At 41.7% G+C, this 20,703-nt stretch overlaps 1 protein-coding gene across 1 annotated transcript in view; it reads right to left on the bottom strand.

Moving 5' to 3' along the window:
* Positions 1-821: 821 nt before the first annotated feature.
* Positions 822-20,703, bottom strand: part of CPS1 (carbamoyl-phosphate synthase 1) — a 96,531-nt gene continuing 76,649 nt past the window's right edge. The window contains exons 29-38 of the mRNA XM_059820495.1: positions 19,158-19,235; positions 18,024-18,131; positions 16,729-16,818; positions 15,146-15,316; positions 12,433-12,507; positions 9,370-9,468; positions 3,943-4,002; positions 2,871-2,983; positions 2,196-2,325; positions 822-930 (exon numbers count right to left, since the gene is read on the bottom strand). Coding sequence (XP_059676478.1) covers positions 832-930; positions 2,196-2,325; positions 2,871-2,983; positions 3,943-4,002; positions 9,370-9,468; positions 12,433-12,507; positions 15,146-15,316; positions 16,729-16,818; positions 18,024-18,131; positions 19,158-19,235 — 1,023 coding nt within the window. The 3' untranslated portion in view covers positions 822-831. The remainder of the gene's footprint in view (positions 931-2,195; positions 2,326-2,870; positions 2,984-3,942; positions 4,003-9,369; positions 9,469-12,432; positions 12,508-15,145; positions 15,317-16,728; positions 16,819-18,023; positions 18,132-19,157; positions 19,236-20,703) is intronic.

Here is a 20,703-nt window from a genome sequence, read left to right as displayed (position 1 = left end):
TCTCCACTTTTGAAGCCAGACACAAAGCTGAGAGAAAGCCTTCATGACACAGGGACAGCCGCCTGAATTCAGAATGTTGAACCAGAATTTAAAAAATAATAATAGCCTGAAGGACTGAGCGGAACTTGGAAGCAATTCCAGGACACACACACACAGCCTTCCTCTCCCTCTGAAGAAGATGATTCTTGGCCAGGATTAAAAAAACAAAGAAAAAGTAGCTGCATCATGCCTGTGAGCTGTTGCAGGGAGTCTTGGGGAATTCATGTTCCTCTGTCTTTAAAGAGCTCCTCTCACACTCATCACCATGGCATGGTATCATTTGGTGGATCAAGCAGGAGGATGGTTAATTGTTACATAAAGTTGTAAATCCTCAATAATCAGCAATGGAAAGAGAAAGCTACATGTCTTTCTATGGGAGTTTGGGGCCAGACTCTAGTAGTCCAGCATGAGAATAGCTGGAGTGTGGACCCAAGGAAGGCGTTTCCAAGGAGGAGCAGGCTTGGTTGTGAAAAGAAGGAACAACCCCCTTGTCGGATCACTTGTATCTCCTTTCATCTCCTCTGCTGTGGTGGTGTCTGCATCTACCATCTAGTAAGTAACTAATATTTGATCCTATGTGGAAATGGGGAGAAGATGGAGGAGAGGCTGGGGAGAGGACGGCTTTCCAATGAGCCGTCAAAAGTATTGGCTAGGAATTAGTTTGTGCGAGTTGGAAAAACAATCAGTGCAGATGCTATAAAATACAGAGGAAGATGGTTAGCTGGATGATCTGAGATCCCCTCGCTTTTGTGGTGCCAGAAGCAGTAAGATTGCAGGTTGGAGATAGTTCTTCTATGCAGTGTTTCCATTGTCAAACTGTCTGTAGTGGAAGAGACTCCTGGAGTCCAATTTCCCGGAGTATTTGACAGCTTCAGCAAAAAGCTTTGTCACCTGTCAATATAAAGCAGAGGAGGACTGAGCATTGCAAAGCCTTCTGCAGAAGGCTGAGTAATAGAGCAGGCTCCACACTTCTACACTGTCACCTTGAAACTACCCTATGCAGGTCCAGTCCTTGAGTCCATCCAAATCGATACCAATTGCAAGGTGACTGTGCATGGGTGTTGCCTCCAGCTCTCTGGAACCTGCCTGTCCAGCTGGAGAGACGTAGAGGTGCCAGGTTTCTTTGGCAAGACAGCTCTGTCCCAAGGAGAGCTGTTGTTTCCCCCTGCAGCCCAAGCCTTTAAGAAAACACAGTGTTGTTTTCCTCTTTCAAACTCAAGAGATTAAAACTCTGCAATCAAAAGGGTTCCGTGAAATGCATCAAGCAGGTGTGGTAACAAATTTTGGATGGGGACTCCCATTCTGGTTGTCAGCGTGTGTTTCACTAGTAGGCAGAGGATGGGTCTTCAATTTCCCATTCCTTCTAATCATGTTTGGCATTACCCTGTCTACAAACATGCGGCTTGGCACTCTCTCTCCTCTCCACTCACTCCAATCACAGGAGAAGATTTTGCACAGCTGGACACCGGTTCAAGTCACTGGGTTCCATGTCAGCGCCCACTGAAATCAACGGGAATTTGGCTGCTGTGCTTAATGAGAGCCAGATGAGGCCCCTTTTGTGACAGTTGAAACCACTTGCAAAGGAAGTCAAGATACTGCTGGCAGCAGGAGTCCCACTTTGCATTACCAAATCTCTTTTCCCTATCAATATATGAAAGGGGTTTGTCAGGAGCTACAAACACATAATGACTGGCAATTGGGGACAAAAACAGGACAGGCAGCAATTCCACTTGGATGGCACTTTGGAACTGGATTGTCCCAAGGATCATTCAAGAAAGCCCAGCTACATCCTGCTGTAAGGTTTAAGGACTATTCTGGAAAAACATCCCACTTTTCTAGTGCATGCATAATTTAAATGTTACAGGCAATCCTGTGCAAGAAGTTTGCTCTGAAGTGAAAATGATACAGCAACAACTTCAGCTGCAGTACAGGACTCAAGATTTTCTTCTTTTTTTTTGTTTTACTTCGAGCAATGCTATTTTGTATAGCAGCAAAAAGAAAATACATTCAAACAACTGTGTTGCCATGATTTTCAGGCACATTATTATTTGTCAGAGATAATGAGGGTCCAAACATACTGGAATCTAACGTCACGAGTGCCTGAAAGCTTTGAAGGCTCTTACGACTGAGAGGGGAAAGAACAACATGGGAAGTACCTGGAAATTAGTGAGCAGAGCAATCCCACTGTCAATAGCCATCCTCCGGATCACGTAATTATCATGGACAAACTTGGTGTTGCTGTTAGGCAGGTTAATCACCAGATCTATTTTCCCATCTCTTATCAGCCTGAAGAGACAACGCACAAGACAGTATCACAGTGCATCTTGCTTAATGAAAATCTATGAAGAATAGCACAAACATGCAGGTAAACAACACTGAAAATTTTCATTTAAGGTTAGTCCCAAGAAAGGAAGGAGGGTTGAAGGGTTAAGGCACTAAGCTGCGCCTCAGGAATTTGGGCTTTATTTCTGTTCTATTCAGTAATGCAAAGCAATATTCAGCCTTCATACAGCTTGGCACAACTCTGTTAAAGGCAAGACTGACTGTCATTGAAGGCTTAATATTCAGATACTACGTATCCTTGCGTGAAAATGTAACATGGAGCAATACATCCAAGCTGTATTAAATGGGACTGTTCAATGAGATGTTCATTAATTAAGCTGAAACCTCCCTGCTGTGGCAATTCCAGACAGAATCAGATAAAACTTTTGGATTGAATCCGAAGTCCCATTAAATTACTACCATTGATCTCAACAGGGTCAGCAATTTGCCCCCTGTATTTGCTGTCCTGGATGTTAACACAAATTTGACAAGGTGAGTATTACTCTTACGTCCTGACTGGAGGGAGGCTCGGACTCTGGCTTTCCTGAGATGGCCATGCCACAGGATTTGCTGGGATACCGTTAGCACTGAGCCAGTCTGAGGTTGGTTCTGTGGCATAAAGCTGTTAAAGGAAAAAAAGGTTACTTTCTGTGTGCTTCATAATACCGAAGCTTTTCATTTAAGTCATGTGGGTCTACCCAACACACAGCCTGGTTGTCAAAGCTGATTTTGGAGGGCATTTTTCATCACAAGGGTGTCTTCTCCATACACAGACACACACAGAGAATAGTGTGACTTTCCCAAATTTCTGTTATTTGTGATTTGCTGATAGACAATAGTCAATGAATGGTAGTAACACATCTGGAAGCAGTTAAGTGGCTTTGGAAAACCTAAATCCCTCTGACTTTCAATAGGGTTTAAGTTCAGTCACTTATAAATTTTTTTTGCCTTTTTTATTTTTGCCTAGCACTAAGTTTTGAAAGGCAGAACTGTAAATCCAGCAGTTACACTAATGCCACTGAGGAAAATAGTACCTAAATACTTAATACTAAAAAGCTCTCACCAATTTTCTGTGGCTATGTTGTTAGTTATCTTTCAGTAGGGATATGGATGCAAAATGATGCAGAAGAGTTACAAGAGGGATGTAAACATCACAAATTTCATATGTCCACAGCTTGTGAGTATCACTGAAGATGCAGCACTGTAAAGACCTTCACCATATAAAAGGCTTCCCCTTCCTCCCCTCCTGTCATACATGGCATCCTGCCAGCATTTGTGTTTCTTGGAGAACTCAGAGGAGTTTATAACGTGACGTCCTGGCTGCAGGCTGACAGCAGAGCCAGGGTTGTTCTTGCCCTTATGACTCAGTCCTGTTTGTTCAATTAAACAATCATGAGAACTTTTAGTTGGGTGATACCTGCTGACTTTATGGATCACTCAGCTAAAAATCCCTCTTGTGATTTGAAAACTTCCTTTCTTCTCTGTCTCCAAATAAACTCCAAAGTTGTTCATTCTTGTAGCAGGCTGAGTACATTTCAGATTTTGAAAACCCTCTAGCTGTAAACAACTGAAACCACCTACCTTGAAACCTTCCTCATGCAGTAGTTCTGCTACGCTGAGGAATCTGGAGCGGAAGGACTTCTGATAAAGAAAATGTATTAGATACAGCATCAATGCTAGGATTTAGAAATAGTTTTGTTGGGCAACCCGGAGCTTCTCCACAGCGTGCTAAGAGGCAAATACTCCTTTCTGTGCTGAGAGTGTGTTTGCGTGTGTGGGTAGACATGTCTGAACGTGCACAGTGCCATTCCAAGAAAACTGTCTGGATCCTGAAGCCCAAGTCACTCCCAGCTAAGACATACTTTGTTACACCACCAGGGTAAGTGTTCCCATATTAAGTTCGACTGCACCCGGAGAAGATTTACTACTGCATATTAAATATCTGGGCAGTTGCCTTCTCAAATACACCAACTAGAGTCTCTTCTGTTCTTAATTAAACATCTTTTCAATCATTGCTCAAACATTTGGCCTTCTCTTCTGGCAAATAACAAATATGGACAGGCTTTGGGCTGCCTATGGATGCTCCGTTTGCAAATTCACATGAAGAAGAGCCTGTGTGAGTGCATTTCTAATTCCCATGGGCACATGGAAATGGAAAACACAAAACCCCTCAAGAGACTGGGACACCCTATTCCCATGAGGACCTGAATACCCAGGTATTTAGGGCACCTTTGAAAGACTCCCTCATAATGCACACCCAGATCCAACATAATTTAGACGAAATAAAGCTAAGAAGACCTCCTGTAGACATCTGCACTTGAACAAGCCATTTAGAGCAACAGGTGACTGAAAATTTGATCCCAGCATAACTTTGTATTGCTGTACCATCCAGAAGAAAGATCAGATGCAACATATGTCCTTCTCGCTGCCAAGGCCAGCCAAACCTCGCTTTTAACCTTAGCCTGGTCTGGCCATTTGCAAGTAAGATTATTGCAAGCTCCCTTCTCCCTGCTGGAGCTACTGATGGCTTAACCTTTATGGGTGAGAGAGCAATATTCTGAAGGGTGACTGATTTCCGATGAAGAAAAGGCGTCAACAGGTTTTTTTCGAGCACTCTGGAAAGAACCTCATTCTGAAAGCCATCTCATTCTGTACACTAACTGGAAAATATAAATATACAATGTGACAGGGTTGGCAGCTTCCCAGTCAGAGAGAATGGTTCTGCCTTCTGGTCAGGGGGGCTGCCTTTCACAACAGTATTATAAACTTTTATCAAACATGTACTGAACACTTGTGACACATAAAACAGCCTCTCCATGAAAAGAAATTACAGCTGTCAGCTTGCATTGGAGCAGCCTCAGATTTACAAGCTGGCTGAAAGAACCTGTGTAAGAAACCATTAGTTACTAGAGGTGAAAAGTACAAGCAGATTTATTTAGTGGAAGATATTTATTGTAGGAGAATTGTATTCTTTTTCCTTTATCAGAAAAGTTCTATTTCTTATAACCTCTCCCTCACGTTTGCTAGCATGCCCTGCTATTTGTAAAGGGCTACAATCCTCTGTTCAGTCAACACAGCTACACCAGTTCTCACTAAGATCCAGCTCAAAACGAAGCCAGCTCATCTCCTGTGATAATCTTGAATTCTGTATCCAAATCCACTGTAGAGCATGCAAAAATTCTGGTACGTAAGGAACGAAGGCAGAAGGTTACCTTGAAACAACAGACTTGGAGTGCTGGGATTTAAAAATAAAATACTCCATCAATGCTTTCTGCATCTCCTGGTCACCAGCACAGATGCAAGACAGATGCACTCCATCCCAGAGATATCACTGAATAGCCCAATCAGGAAAGAAAATAAAATGAGCTTTTCAACTCCTCTTGCATAAAATATAAATTATTTAATGGCAGACTCAGGGTTTCAGCATCATAGATTTCTCCAAATTGTGAAAAGAAAAGAGGTCAGATTATCAGCTTGCATAAACTGGTAGAGATTCATTTCTCTTACAAGAAAGCCATACTCCATTTACCCTGGGAGAGCATCAGGCCTTTAAAACCCCGGGGAACCTCGACCTGGGCAATGTTAAGAGTGCTCCCAACTGGAGGAGGACAATGCCGAGGGCTCGCAGTCCCGGCTGGCTGCCCAACCTGCCTCGTGCTGTCCCGCAGATGTCAAGGAGTGCTTGCCTGTTTGACCTCGAGGGTGTTAGCAACATTTCTGTGTGGCCCTAGTAGGATTACCACTGGAATTGCAACCTGTAAGTACACCAACATGGAAGCTCCTCTGCAAGGCTGGGTTCATTACCTGGGCTTATTAGGACCTGTTTGGACTGCAGATTGCAGCACAGCCATTTGACTCTTGATTTGCACTCCCTGAGTGAAACATTTGCAAGGAAACTAAGATCTCCCTCTCTACTATTGTTAACTACATCTATTTGACTTTGACTCTCAAGAAGGCAGCCTCCTCTCACCTCAACATAATTAATAGCAATGACATAATGGTGCAGTATACCAAATAACCTAAATATGTTGAGCCTAGACACTTTTGAGGGAAGCAGAATTTACCACCATTTGGCTTCTTATTTCTCTCTCTGCAAGACCTAAAAGTCCAGTCTAAAAATCAGAGCAAGGCGTTAGTCATGAAGCAATGAAGCCTCCAAAAGGAGGGTATGTTTTGAGTTCGCCATCCACTGCAGATGAAACATAGCACCTTCCTCAGAGATAACAAAGTGGGCTGGTGTATGTGGTCCTGACAAGAATCAGCTCCAAGTGCATCAGAACAGCTTCCAGAAACCATCCCACAGTTTGAAAGCCAGGGGCCTCTGCCCGCGGAGGGACCTCCAACCCATCACCCCCCCACAGCAATGACATTTAAACATTAAGTGATCATGGAGACGGGCGACCTGGTATCTGTCGTTCTGAGCCTGTATTTCCCCTCTGAGGATACACTGACAACTTTGCCAGTTTGAGGTCCATGACCTCATGTTTGTGATTAAAATGAGAAAAAAGCTGCTGGTGTTCACAGCCTGCTTTGTGCCTCGATCCTTGTGCCTCTTGTTTCTGCAGCGAAGGGCTCCCCTTTCCTCCAGCCTGTAATACTCCGGGAAGACCGCTCAGTCTACACGCAGGTCTAGGTCAGGATTTCAACCTTCCCTTCTCACAAGGCTGTATTTCCCCTCTCTGCCTGCAGACCTGGTGGGTTTTGAAACAGAGCATTGAAAAGTAGGTAGGTGACAAACTCCAAGAGTTGTGAGGGAGCAATCCGTGGTTCTCAGCATTAGCTTTACACTTCTTCTTTTGGAGTTTAATTACACCAGAAATACGCTGAGATGAAGAGAGACCTTTAAGCGATTGATCTGTTGTTGTCAAGTTTCTTTTGCGAGAACATGAACTGTAAACCACTCATTAAAAAGGACAGAATCTTGTTACTTTTAAAAGGTTTGGGGGGGTTGAGCTTTTGGGGTTGTTTTATCTTTTTTCTTTTCCTTCTTCATTAAGACCTTTCTACAAAGAACATTTGGCTTAGTTTAACAGATACTGACACAGAACCTACATAAATGCTTTCTATCGCTAAAATTACTCTTTGTTGCCTGTTCCCTTTTAGCTGCTATCAGGAAAACAGGCTTAAATTTTAAACACTGGGCTCTCTCCTTTCTTCTTCTCCTAGCTTTTCTTTTCCCCTTATTTAAATGCTGTTTTAAAATCTGCAGTGATTAGATATACAGTAGACATACAGTACCGACTGCCCAGAGTTTCATAGTGAACTTTTAAACTTTATCTAGGTAGCAAGCAAAGACTTTTCTGCCGATTTGAGGTAACTTAAAGCAACAGCTTCAATCCATGGATGTGTGTATATATGTGTATATTTAAGGACTAAGAGGTAATCTGTGTTAGCAGAAGTCACGTTCATTTCTGGTCACTTTTCACACACTTCCTTCACATCCTCTGCTGGCACAGACAGCCCAACACATTTTTCACACCCCAGTTGTCTCACAGGAAAAATAACCTATTCTATTTTTTTGTTTTATTGGCTTTATGCAATCATGTAGGGCATAATCTTATTACAAGCGCAATGGAGAAATGACAGAAGGCAATCAGTAGTCTTTATGGGGCCCAAGAATGTGCTAGTTGCAGTGGAAACATCTGATTTTTTTGAGGAACATACACACACCTCAAAGTTTACAAGTGTATCTGACTTTAGCATCTCCTGCAGTTGGGTAACTACCCCGTGATAAAGAACCAACACTTTTTGCATTTCTGCCTAGCTACCTTTTCATTCTGAAATGCATATCCTCCTTACTGATACAGAACTGTGAAGGGAGCAGGGCTGTTCCTGCGGCAGACCCATCGGGAACTCCCTCAGGTAAAGGCTGTTTGCAGAAGCCATTGCACTGGAGGACATTCCCATAGTGACACCATTTAAAACTTTCTGTCACATACAGCACCTTTAAGGGATGCTGACAGCAAGAGGTGAAACCCCGAAGTCCAAGCTCTAGTCTGGTATGGAATCACTGGACCTGCAGAATATGTATCTGAGATGCAGTCCCTAAGAGGAGAGAGCTCTAGCAAGATACAGAAACCAGAAACATTACTACACAAATCTAGCATCAGTTCTTCCTTTCTGAGCTACTCACTCCTAGCTGATAGGAGCTGGATGGTAGGGAGCAATATTGGCCATGCACCATCATCAAAGAGGAAAAGAAATAATGGCAGCCGTGCCTCTAGGCAGCCAGGAATGCAGGTTGCAGGGTGAAGACTGTTGTCTTTTAATCCCTCACTCCACTGCACTCAAATATATTCCCCTCGTGACTCCAACGAGGAGAGGAACGTGACAGTGCCGTACTTGGTGGAGGTCTCATTGCCTGGCAGTGTTGCACCAATAACTAGCCCCACAATACCCTGCCTAACAACATCATGTTTTCCACACTGTCGGATGACACTACAGCTCTGCCTGGAATGAAATCTATACAGGGGAAAGCTTAGCAGGTACAGCTTTGCAGTATGGGAACTGTCTCACTGTTTTGGGGGTGGAGGGGAACTGGTTTCAAAAGGGCAAGAAGCAACGTACAGATGAAGGGAGTTTATATGTCAGAATTGGAAAGTAGCATCCCCCGGGCTCCTGTTGGGGTGGGAGCAAGGAGCGGGCTCTGAGTTCTAGCTGGAACATTTCTCTGAACTGATCATCTACGGCTTCGTTACCTGCAGGAAGGTGGCTCCTAACAATCTGATCCCAGGCCTCTGCTTGCAGCAATCCCAGGGGTTTGCCCCCAGCAAACTTCTGCAGCTCCCAGTAGAAACTACCAGGAGACAGAGGGAAAAAACCAGGCCAGCCCCAGGGAACCCAAATAGAGATCTCTCCATGGTGTTTGTTCCTCACTGTCTTATTGCACTTCAAGATGGACTTCAGAGAAGCACATTTAAGCCACAAAGACACATGAATGAAAACAAGGCAACAGTTACTGAGTTCCTCTGTGTCAGTCCTTTCTCAGCTTTGATTTTTAGGACTCACCTGGATTCCAATCAAAATTCCTTCCTTAGGAAACGTAAACCCAGTGGCAAGCATAGCTTTCTGGAAGGCAGAGGACACATTGTCCCCAAAGCACGCGACCTGGGAAAAGGCACAAAGAAGGCAGCGTGAGGGGAAAAAACAAAAACAACCCAAGAACGTTGCTTCAAAAAGAAACAGGAAGGGAATTTTTAAATGGGCTTTTTTGACTTCTTCACGCAGAATCAGACTGCTTTTGCACAGAGTCTGCAGGCAGGGGGGAAAAAATAAATCAGAAAATCATTGCAGACAAATCTCATAATTTTAATGAAGCAATAATGAAGGAATAAGCAACATTTCAGTTTCAAACAGCACACCAAGGAGTAACAACAATTGATTCTGCTGAGTTATGGGAATGCTGTACACAGCCTCTGCTCCAGTGTTTGTGAGTGCACTGCAAATTGTTTAACACTATATAATGCTTAAATACCAGTGACTGTTCCATATGCAGGCATGTTTCTGTGTGTGTACGCTGCAGACCGGGGTAAGACAGCACTTGTGCTGTCATGTACTTCTGGCATTTCTTGTGAAGATAAACTACAGTATATAAAAATGCTTTTCTATTGAAAGTCCACAGATGTGTGAAATTCAAGTAAAATGTTAGTATGTACTTAAGAAAACAACAAAGCAATCATGCCAATTCATAATAATTCATTTTATATAAGCAAAAACTTGATAAATAAATCAGTAAAAATCATTTAGCAGTTCTCCATCATTCAGAACTGCCTGTGGAGCTCAGTTGCTTACAGACTGTCATATGTAATGAAAGAAGTTCTAAAAGAACTGAACTGTGTTCCTTACCAAAATTTGGAATTCTGATCACAAAAAGAGGAATGCATGAGCTTTTGTGAAAGTTAAAAAACAAAAAAAACCAACCCTCACTTTTTCTGGACAACTCCACACTTGTTGTAGAACAGTCAGAAGCAGAAACTGTCACAGATTTTTCTCTTTGAAACAACAAATCCACACATATGTACAGGTGGGATAAAGGAGCTGATTCAGAATTGCTCTCCCATTTTCCTCCTATGGTCCTTCCCATCAGAGTTAGCCCTCACATTCGTGGTCTCACTGTTACCATGGTGAGCAGAAACCAGTACTTCATGTAAGGAGAACAAATGATGATTTGCCAGATCTTCTGAAGTAAAAAAAGAACAACCAACCAAACAAAAATCCCGCAAGGGAAGGGATAAAAAAAAAAAATCATGACAACTTCTATCTCAGCTTTTCTCTAAAAACTCATCCTTGAGTGTTCAGTCTGTTCCAAAGTGTATTTGGCTGAGGGGTTATGTATGTCCTGGACTTTGTAGGGTGGTGGACAGTCCCCTGCCTTGTAGGCTTGGACCAGGGGTTCCCAGCCTGCTGGGAGAGGTTTATCATTATGGTGCAGTCAAAACAGCCACGAGACTCAAAGGGACCCCCAGCACTGTGTCTTCTAATGTTGTGGGAACCACGACTTTCAGCGAAATACATCTCTGCCAGCTAGATGTGACAAATTCAAGCCCAAATCAAGCTGTGTGTGTGAAAAATGTCTTTGAGGAATAATTGAGCATTTTACCCGAAGCAAGTTATTATCCTTACTTCACTCATAAGAAAGACCTTCATAGCTGTCACATTTTATGGCATTTGTGAATATGGATCTTTCCAACTCATAAAAGTTAATAATCCCTCCCTTATGACCAAGGTAATCTCTAATGCCATATAAAGCTCAGAAAAGTAATTCTTGCCCTTAGTTACATTTTTATTCCTTTATTTTGTGTGTGTGTGTGTCTGTGTAGTCAATTTTGTTCTGAAAATAAGGAAGTCACAGAAGTTACTTGGCTTTTTTCTGCCCATTAACTACATTGAAAGAAAATCTTCTGCAATACTGATCTCCTACACATTATAAAGAGCAAAATAAAGTAATATTGGAGAGATGTAGGAGACCTAAGGCTGTTCTTACCATGTATCTGGGTATAGTGCTTTTTCATACTAAAATGATAAATCTTTCCTAATGAAAACAGCTCATGTAGAAGTACCCAAGCTCACATCAAATGGAGCAGCCCAGGCTCTGCCACCTGCCTAGCTATGGTAGAGCAGAGTTAAGCCTAATCTAATTGCCTGAGTATTTAATCACTTCCCAAGTGGGCTTTCTAGCCCAGAATAAGTCTCTTGCTACTGCAACTCTTTTCCAGAAGTAACAGAGCAAGCAAGTTTAAAGATAGTTTGGGTATATCTACAGAAGCTATTGGCAGCTCAGCAATAACTCATAAAAACCCCTCTTTGTTCTAGATGAGTTAGTATCTCTTCAAATGATGTAGATGGAAACCTGTACCCCTTGAGAGGTGAGAGATGCCATCAGTGCCGAGCCTCAGCAGGAAGAGGAACAGCTTTGTGCCTTTACAGTGTGCCACGCGTACACCAGAGACACATTTCAGAAGCACCTCGCAGCCCGGCTGTAGGAAGAGTGGGTAAAGTAGCCCCATCTCCCCCTCACCCTACCAACAGCCAAATCTGCAGCCATCGCATTTTATTCACTCTTTCTCACTTTTTGGACCTCGGGACACGCCTTGATGGTTACCAGGCAACAATAAAAATATCACCACACGTATTTGTTGCCTTTAAGTAACTAGCGCATTTCAAGACCAAACGCTCATGACCTGGAGTCTCGATATTGCTATTGTGGCATGTGTCGATGGGGGGGGTGGTTTGAAAGCTGTAAGCACTTGTCTGTCTAGAAGCAGGTGATTCATAAAACGGACTGATGCACCGAGAACCTCCCAGAACCCGACAGCTCTCAGATAAACTCATTTCAGGCTGTCACACCAACCAGGTCCAACTCAGGGAGCTGACATACAGGTAAAGAGGGACATCCAGTGGCTGTATAAACCAGGTTTTCCAGGACAATGTGTTTTTACAGATAAGAAAGATGTTTTCAATTTTCTGAAGAAGCTACAGATGCCATCATGATTCAGGCAGTAATAAGATCAAAGATTCATGATGTTTAAAGGCGACTTGGTTTAAAAAAAAATAGCAAATCTAAAAAGATACCTCCCCAGTAGAGGCCATTTCACATCGGAGAACAGGGTCAGCATCTCTCAGACGGGACCAGGAAAACATTGGGGCCTGGTAAAAGAAAGAGGGGGGGAAGGGAGAAAGAGAATGAAAATTTAATGGATCATTTTAAAAAAAAATAAAATAAACCCAGCTACACTTGGAAGTGACAGAAAGAGACAGACATGAATTAATCCAAAAAAAGCACTGGTCAAGGCTGATAAGCAAATGAGTACTTGGCAAATGATTTCCCCCAACCACTCGATGATGGACTGGAACAAATAAACACATATTTCACCAATAAATCATCCTTCTAAGTCTTGCAATCCTGCTCACATTCTGGAGGCAGATTTCTAATCTGTGGTAGACCACTATCACTATCATTTTTAGGACACATTTTAAAACAGAAAGGCTGTGAAGCATCTAATTCATGAAACAAGGAGAGATACTATCTGAAGCCAGTTGGTTTTTCTGAGAAAACTGTTCTCCAACAGAAATTTTTTCATTCACAGGAATCAAACCATTCCACAAGAACACGCTCTTTTGGTGTAAACCAGATGAAACTTTGCAAATGATTTTCAGATTCTCCGTCTCCCCCTGTCCCCCCAAATACAAACCCCTAATTTTTTTTTGATCTTTTATACGGAAGTATTAAAACTCCCGCTCATCATCATTATCTGAGGACTTGGGACACTGCGGTTTCTGAGTTCTCGTGTCTAATTTGACCTAAAAAAAAAAAAAAAAAAAAAAAAAAAGGAGAGAAAGAAACTCCTTGTTAAAGAGTCAACAACCACATGTGGCAAACATGGAACAAATCAAGAATTTTCTGCTAAGGAATAATTTTCTATATGGCTCTCTCCATCTTAAACTATTAGTCACATTTGCATAAATACAGCACCCTTGCTGCTTAAAAAAGAAACTATTTTTAAATCCAAAGACATAATTCTGTTGTTCGAAGTCTCTGAGGGTAACACTGCAGACAGGACAGCTAACATGACACCTAACAATGACCAACTAAAATGTGACAGCAGAAATTCATTGTGAAAGGTTTCTCAATAAATGTCGTGTCTTTGTGGCTTTTAGATCAGTTTTGCTTCTTCTATAAGTAAAGTGAAAATTTTTACAGTAGCCAGCTCTACAGTCTCCAGCTGAGGTACGGCAGTCAAGGTGGATTATTTTCAATGCACATATTGTCTTGAAAGGTAACAAGCAACAAAAGCCTTCCACCAGCTCCCTACATGAAGATGCATCAGCAGGAGCAGACTCTGGTACTGCAAATAAATCCTATTTAAAACTTAGTCAGTCAATGCTCTACCCAGGATTTAACCTTGGTCAGGCCATGATACTTGCGTCACTCTGCAAGCAAATGTGGCAAGACAATATTTCAGTCACTAAAGCTAAAACGGTGGGACTCCAAATCCACAAAGGAGCAGCTATGTTGAGAAGGAAGAAAAGAGTTTCATATTCTCTTTTCAGAGCATTTAAGAACTGCTGGAGAAACAAAATCCCATTTCCATGCAAATATTCCTTGCAATAAAAATGTAAGAGGACAGAAAATATGATGCACGAATAACAAGAACCAGGTTTAACTGGACTATTTTTCAAAGTTTAGCATTTCCAAAGGTATTAGCAGGTTTTTATGTTTGACAAATCCACACAAAACACAAGCAGTATAAAAGGCTTTGTAGTGAAGTCTTCAAGAATATAGTTGGGTTTTCCACTCTGTAGCCAAAATTCCCAGGAGAGACAAAACTCTTGACAGTTTAGCTAACAACAGTGCAGAAGCCCCAGGTCTAAATAATAGACATTTATAACAATAAATAAGACTCACAAAAATAAAAAAGTGTCAGATTAGAATTTCACATAATGCCTATCTGTGGCATCAAAATAAAATATAAAGCTACTTCTAGACTGACCGGCTTGCCAATCACCTGAGCTGCTTTGGGCCACAGATTTGGCTTGCATTTTAATAGGTCTGAATATTTTATTAGTAGAAAGACGCTAGGTGTTTTCCATTTCCTCAATATAGAAGCTATTAAAGCTTGAAAGTTTCTGTATAAACAATTCTCATTATCCATTTTATTTTCTGCCCTGCTGTTCTAGATTTTTATGATTAGGAACTTCAATTAATTTTTTTTCTTCCACTAAGCATTCAAAAATATCTACAGTGCACATTGGTATCTTGGGTGCTATATAGGCTTAGTAATTATGAAAAGTAAAATCATAGCCCCACTGAAATCAAAGGATCCAAGACTTTCACCCCCATTTTAACTGGTGGTGCATATAAAGAGGATTCCATGCATTCAACAGCCCACGTCCCAAAGTCTGAAGATAAAATCTGGGGAGCACTCAAAACACAAAATTTGTACATGTCCACACATATATTAGATAGTATTATGAAGTAGCCTGAACTTCACTGTTCAATTCTGCAAGTGCAGATTTATTATGTAGTTCATAAACTCGATTCGCAGTAGGTTAGAAGTAAGAAATAAAGGTAGATTTATTTTGTTAATAATCACTGGATAATTTTCCTTTGATTTTTCTCTAAAATTCCCAACATATATTACTTGACAGAAACCGCAAAAGGTCAATTTGGCCTTTGGCCAATCAGTAAATTGCTGTCTCTGAGCATTGAAGTACTAATTGCCTATTAATGCGCTAGGTGCTGGCTCTGTTGTGGGGTTTTTTGGTGTTCTTTTGGAAACCGTACCTTAATCCCAACATATTTGGATGGAATAATGGGATGTTCCAGTGTGGGGAGAGATGACTCATTAACCTCTTTTCCAATCATCACTTTCGTAGCCACATCGATAAAGTCCACACCCAGAGTCTTCGATACAAAAGGGAAAGAGCGTGAAGCCCGCAAGTTGCACTCTATCACCTGATGGGATTAAAAAGAAGAAATACCAGGATCAGGCACTGTGCAGTGAAGAAAGAGATTGATTCATATTTCTGGAAATCAGTCTTTACTCCTCTTGGCAGAGATGCTCTTCAGTTTGCCAAATAAGAGATACAGGAGTTGTTTTCAGTATTACAAACAGCAATGAGGGATAAGTAGTGGCCAGCTTGAGATACAAAGAACCTGATGTTCTGCAACTGAGTTTCATCTCTGTTGTCTGAAAATTAGAACTGCGAGTAATCCAGAGTTCACTTCAGAAAACGTGTTGTGCTATACCCTAAGTTAATGTACAAGAGGCATGGAAACTTATGCACGGGCATTAGGTACAACCTTTAGAAGCACACCTTGTTCTTTTTCCATGGTAATGGCACTTCATGAATGACTGGGCTATCCTTACCGACTTTCCTCATCCACATGTGGAAGTAGTTCAGTGACCCAAGCAAGAAACAAAGAAGTTCTGCATCCTGCTGAGAAGTGCACCATGGAGTTCATTAGCAAAAGAGGAATTGCTGTAAATGAGAAGGGGGAGTGAAGGGGGGCAAGAAGAGATAAGTTAAGACAGAATGGAAAAGGAGGGTTTATCCAGAGAAAAGGCAAGCACAGGTGAGGGAAAGCAAGGAAGGGAAAACTCCATTCCATCCCTCTGTGGAGTTTCTGAAACACTATGTGTGAAACATTTTTCTCAACTAATAGCCCAAACAGGATCCTTCACCAATAACGCACCTCTTCTATACCATGTCAGGTTTTCTTTCCATTCACTGCTTCCTCAGTCATAGTCCGCTCACATTCCTCTGACCTTCTTCCATTAGCAACAGAAAGCCTACTGTTACTTTACAAGGGGTCAGACATCTGCCATACTTCTGCTACTGATAGCTACTAGGATCATGCTATTTAGATAACCATCTTAATGGCTTATATTAAAGGCTTAAACACTTAAATTGTCTTGCTTTCTTTCCAATGCCTTGGAAGGCTTATTTTAATGATCGAAATAGGTAAAGATGAGAGAGGATATCGGAGGTCTAAAAGCAATGATATTCAGTTCATAGGATGAGGCGCAGGTCCCAGTGCTGTCCATCATATTCAAAACTGGTAATTTTGGAAAGGACAACAGTCCACAACGAAATGAAGCTATTGCTGACAGACAATGCAACCAGGCTCACTTCACCCGCAGTGGCTGCACAGTGTAAGCAAGGGAGGATTCTCCCTCCCACACAGCCAGGGAGAGCTGCGTGAGGTACGGATGGCACAGATGAGCCACACATTGTCAGACAAGGCAGGTTAGAAACCCACAGCTGCTCCTGCCACAGAGTTTCCATGACAGGGACTGCAGGAACCATGCACCTAACTACCCAGAGCAGAGCCTGACCTCCTCCAACAGTCACAAGAGCTCTTACCAGCACATTGTTGCCTCGTACCAGAAACTGAATGTTGAATGGACCAGAGATGGCAAAGGCATCTGCAATCTTTTTTGTAGCAGCTTTTACCTATAAAAATAATTAAGGTAAAAATATATATCTATTTTATAAATAAATAAGTCCCACAGAATAGACAGCATCATGGCAATAAATCACCTCACATGTGGATTCCTTTAAATGTCACATCTCTCTGCCCTAGCATATTTTTTCTCTATACCCTCATTTTGGCAATAGCATTATCTTTCAGAAGCAAACATGTTTAATTTGCCTTTGTAATCTAGAGCCTGAAGCACCATTTGAGGGCAGAAGTAAAAGCATAGCTTCGTGTGCATGTGTGAGAAAGCAAGGGAAAGAGGGAGAGAGAGGGAGAATAAAAGCCTGCCCTGTCTGTAGCAATTCCCACACTGCACACCGGAGCCTTTGTACCTTTCTTGGTGAAATAATGAATAACGATGTTTTGCCATTTGAGATTATCTACTCAGTTTTACAAGCGTCCCAAGAGTCTTTCACCAACATGCCTGTTCCATCACAAGTCAGTGGGAGGTATGTCAGCAGAAATACTCTGCAACAAATTGGGAGGAAACACTATGGTCTTATTTTCTAGGTTTATCAAGAAATCATGTGCCATTTCAGTACAAGTGTTTGAATAGCTTTGCTCCAGGAGATGACTCTTTTCAGAAACAAGGCTTTGGACATTCTTGTACAGCTTTTGTTAGCTTCCAAGCAAATCCTTTCCAGGATAATATCATGGGGCATGGCACATTTCATTTAGAAAACGCATTTTGACAACTAACTCTGTATCACTAGGTTTATTCTCAAAAGGGGAAAAAGTCAAGTTTAGGTGAGGTTCCTTCATCCTGATATCCTTTCCAGAAAAGGCAGGCAGCTAGAATGTCATACATCTGATCTAATCATTGAAGGACTGTGGGAGAATAGGAAGTGGAAAGTGAACCGTGGCATATAAATGGATTAGAGGCTCCTCTACTGCTATGGTTGCTGGTCCTAAACCAATGAAACAAAAAAAATCCAATGGGTCTGAAAGTGTGTATATCTACTGCTTAAATTAAAGGGATACAGTTCAGATGATCCTATGTGTAATATAGCCAATCACAGGGGGCACAATAACATCCTACATTTGCACACATCACACTGGCCTTTGAAAACCATTGGTGATTTGATTTCTGCATTGGTGATCGAGTTCTCCCAAGCAAAGGGGGAAAGCAGATTCAAACTCTTATTTTCTTTTCTCTTTTCAGAGCCAGTGCAACACCTACCTTCTCCAAGGCTCCCTGGCTAATAGTCTGTGTGGGTAACATAAGGGTGGCATCTCCAGAGTGAACGCCTGCATCCTCCACATGCTCTGAAATAGCATGTGAGATAACCTGCATACGGTCACAAGAGAGCAGTTAGTCACCATACCCTCTCTGACGAACTGTCCCCCCCACCTCCATGCCCTCTGCTAAGTACAGCCCAGCACAGTCTCCTGAACAGAGATGTATTCAAAAGAGGATACAGACAGGGGGAAAAAAAGGGGAATCACCCAAGGTGTTGGGGAGAATAGGTCTGAAGCAGACACAAGGCATGTGAACAAGGGGATCATGTTAGTGTCTTTCATATCGTGGTTAAGCAAACTGCAAACACGATAAAACTTACCAGTCTGGAGATCCTAGGGCTTCCTTATTCTGTCCAACACACATTGACTCAGAAGGTAAAAGCTAAGTAGGCTTTAAACCAGCTCTCTAAGTTCTGCTTGCCACGAACATAAAAAAGTTCTCATTCCCCAATAGAAACAAGTATGGACTAACTTCATTTGTATATTATTTCTCCCCCCACTCTTTTGTGGTTTTTTAATCATGCATAAAAGCAAGCAGAGGAAATTCAGGCCTGAGGATTTAAATTGAATGAATTGCATCAAGGCGCATTACCTTGATACCAAAAAAGTGCTCTTGCCTGCTGGTTAAGATTGAAGATTGAAAACAGAATACTTCTGTTAAATGAGAAGTTTGTGGGTTTTTTGTGAGAACTGTCTTTGATTAGTAACGAAATGCAAAGTGAAGTTGTAATAATAAAGCAACTGTGGTAATATCGTAACACATGCTGATACGATTCTGATGGAAGTAATTTGCAAAGCCAGTGATTTGCGAATCCAGTAAAAATTATATTCTAAAGGATTCATTCACATGGTTAAGCGATGCTTAAAAAAATAACTATTTAGATGTATACAATAAGGTAGGTTGAGCTTTTCAAGCATTATGTTTTTGAACCTAAGATGAATTCATCTTTTCTTGTTTCTTTACTCTTCTCAGCACAAATCCATGGCTGTATAGCAAATCGTTCAAACTACACATTTTTGCACATCTCTGATCCTGAAAAAAAAGGTTAATATTAAAGAAAAGCAAAGTTCTTACTCTTCCTGCCTTGGCTACAGCATCCATTTCCACCTCACGGGCATCTTCAATAAATTTAGTGAGTACCACAGGGTGATCCTGTCATCAAAACAAAAGAAGAAAGTTTTTATTTGGAAGTATTTGGGGACCAAGCGCGCCACTACTCCAAGCTTTGAAAGCAGAATCCCACAAGACCAATCTATCAATATCCTTATTTCCACAGTTAAGTGAACTTTGCAAAGAAATAATGGGGGGAAACTTGGCGTGATTTCCCCAAAGCCACTGATGCATTAGTTGGAGTCCTCCATAATGTCACCATAACAGGGAAATTTGGGGCAAAACCACAAAGAGCTTTTAGGTGAGACCATGGTAGAAAGAAGATAATGGGACATGTGCATCGATCCAGTGACCTCTGATCCTATCTCCCAAAGATGTTCCTTACCTCCAAGATCTTCAATTCTTCCTTCCTCTGAGCCTCCCAGCCACCTCACTGGGCATACTGCTTCACAGAGTAAGTGATTCTTAGCATACTTAGTGACTTTGTGTAGTGGTTGGTTGCTATCTTAAAGAGTCATATATCTTAGGCAACTGATCCATTCCTTTCTCATTTCTCTGCCTGGTTTCCTGCCTCCTAGGGAGAAGTTGCCACTAATTATAGCTGGCCAGAAACAACTTGTCCTTGCTCTTAACTCATTCCCTGGTATACGGAGTTTTCCTTCCTCTTCCTTCCTGCCTATCTCTGGGATGAGAGCACACACTTCCCACTCTTCTCTAATGCTTTCTCCTTCCAGCCACCTGCTCCAACAGACGGTTAAAAATCTAATCCACATTGTTCCAGGCCAGCTTTATGTCTCAACATTTTACCTGTCCCATCCACTATTAACTGTCTGTTATTTATTAGAGAATAAAATGGAATAAATGACAGCCTATGCATGCTCAAAAGGCTCCTCTTGAAAAAATATAAAGCAATTCCAAAAGTTACAAGACACAATTCCTTACATTTATCAGAGCAAGGGTAAATTCACAGGCAAGGACAATGCCGCAGCCTACACTGTTTCATAAATTTAGTGGCTTGTGTCCTGTAGCTTTCTGTCTTGCTGCAGTTTTTCACCAGAAGATTTTATATGTGCATACAACCTTGTTTACGCCAATCTGTCTCAACTCGCACAAGAAGTTTGGAACATTATTGACAACATAAATGCCATAATGACGCAACACCATAACAGCAAAGTAGCTAAAACAACAGAACACTGGTCAGACACTTTATCTGGAGATGCTCTGTTGGATGGAGCAGAACTAGGTAAGGCTTTGTAACCAGAAAAATGAAGCCTGTGTCCCACAAAGATGCTCATGTTCAGTTGTATGCTCACAATTAATATTGCTAGGTTCTGTGGAACCACTCACAGGCCACAAAGCCTTGATGAGACTAAAAAACCTCCCTAATCTAGAAGCAGAATACAGTACTTTTGGTTTGGCTTGCTTTTTGCTAGCTTAGCTTCAACTATACTATGGCTTTTGTCAATATCAAATACTGGATGAAGAAAGAAGTCTTCCCTTAGCAGTCTGA

This window comes from Gavia stellata, chromosome 8, assembly GCF_030936135.1.
Source record: "Gavia stellata isolate bGavSte3 chromosome 8, bGavSte3.hap2, whole genome shotgun sequence".
In the NCBI taxonomy this organism is placed as follows: domain Eukaryota; kingdom Metazoa; phylum Chordata; class Aves; order Gaviiformes; family Gaviidae; genus Gavia; species Gavia stellata.
The sequence above is the reverse complement of the archived record's forward strand: the minus strand, read 5'-3'. Positions and strand labels throughout refer to the sequence as shown.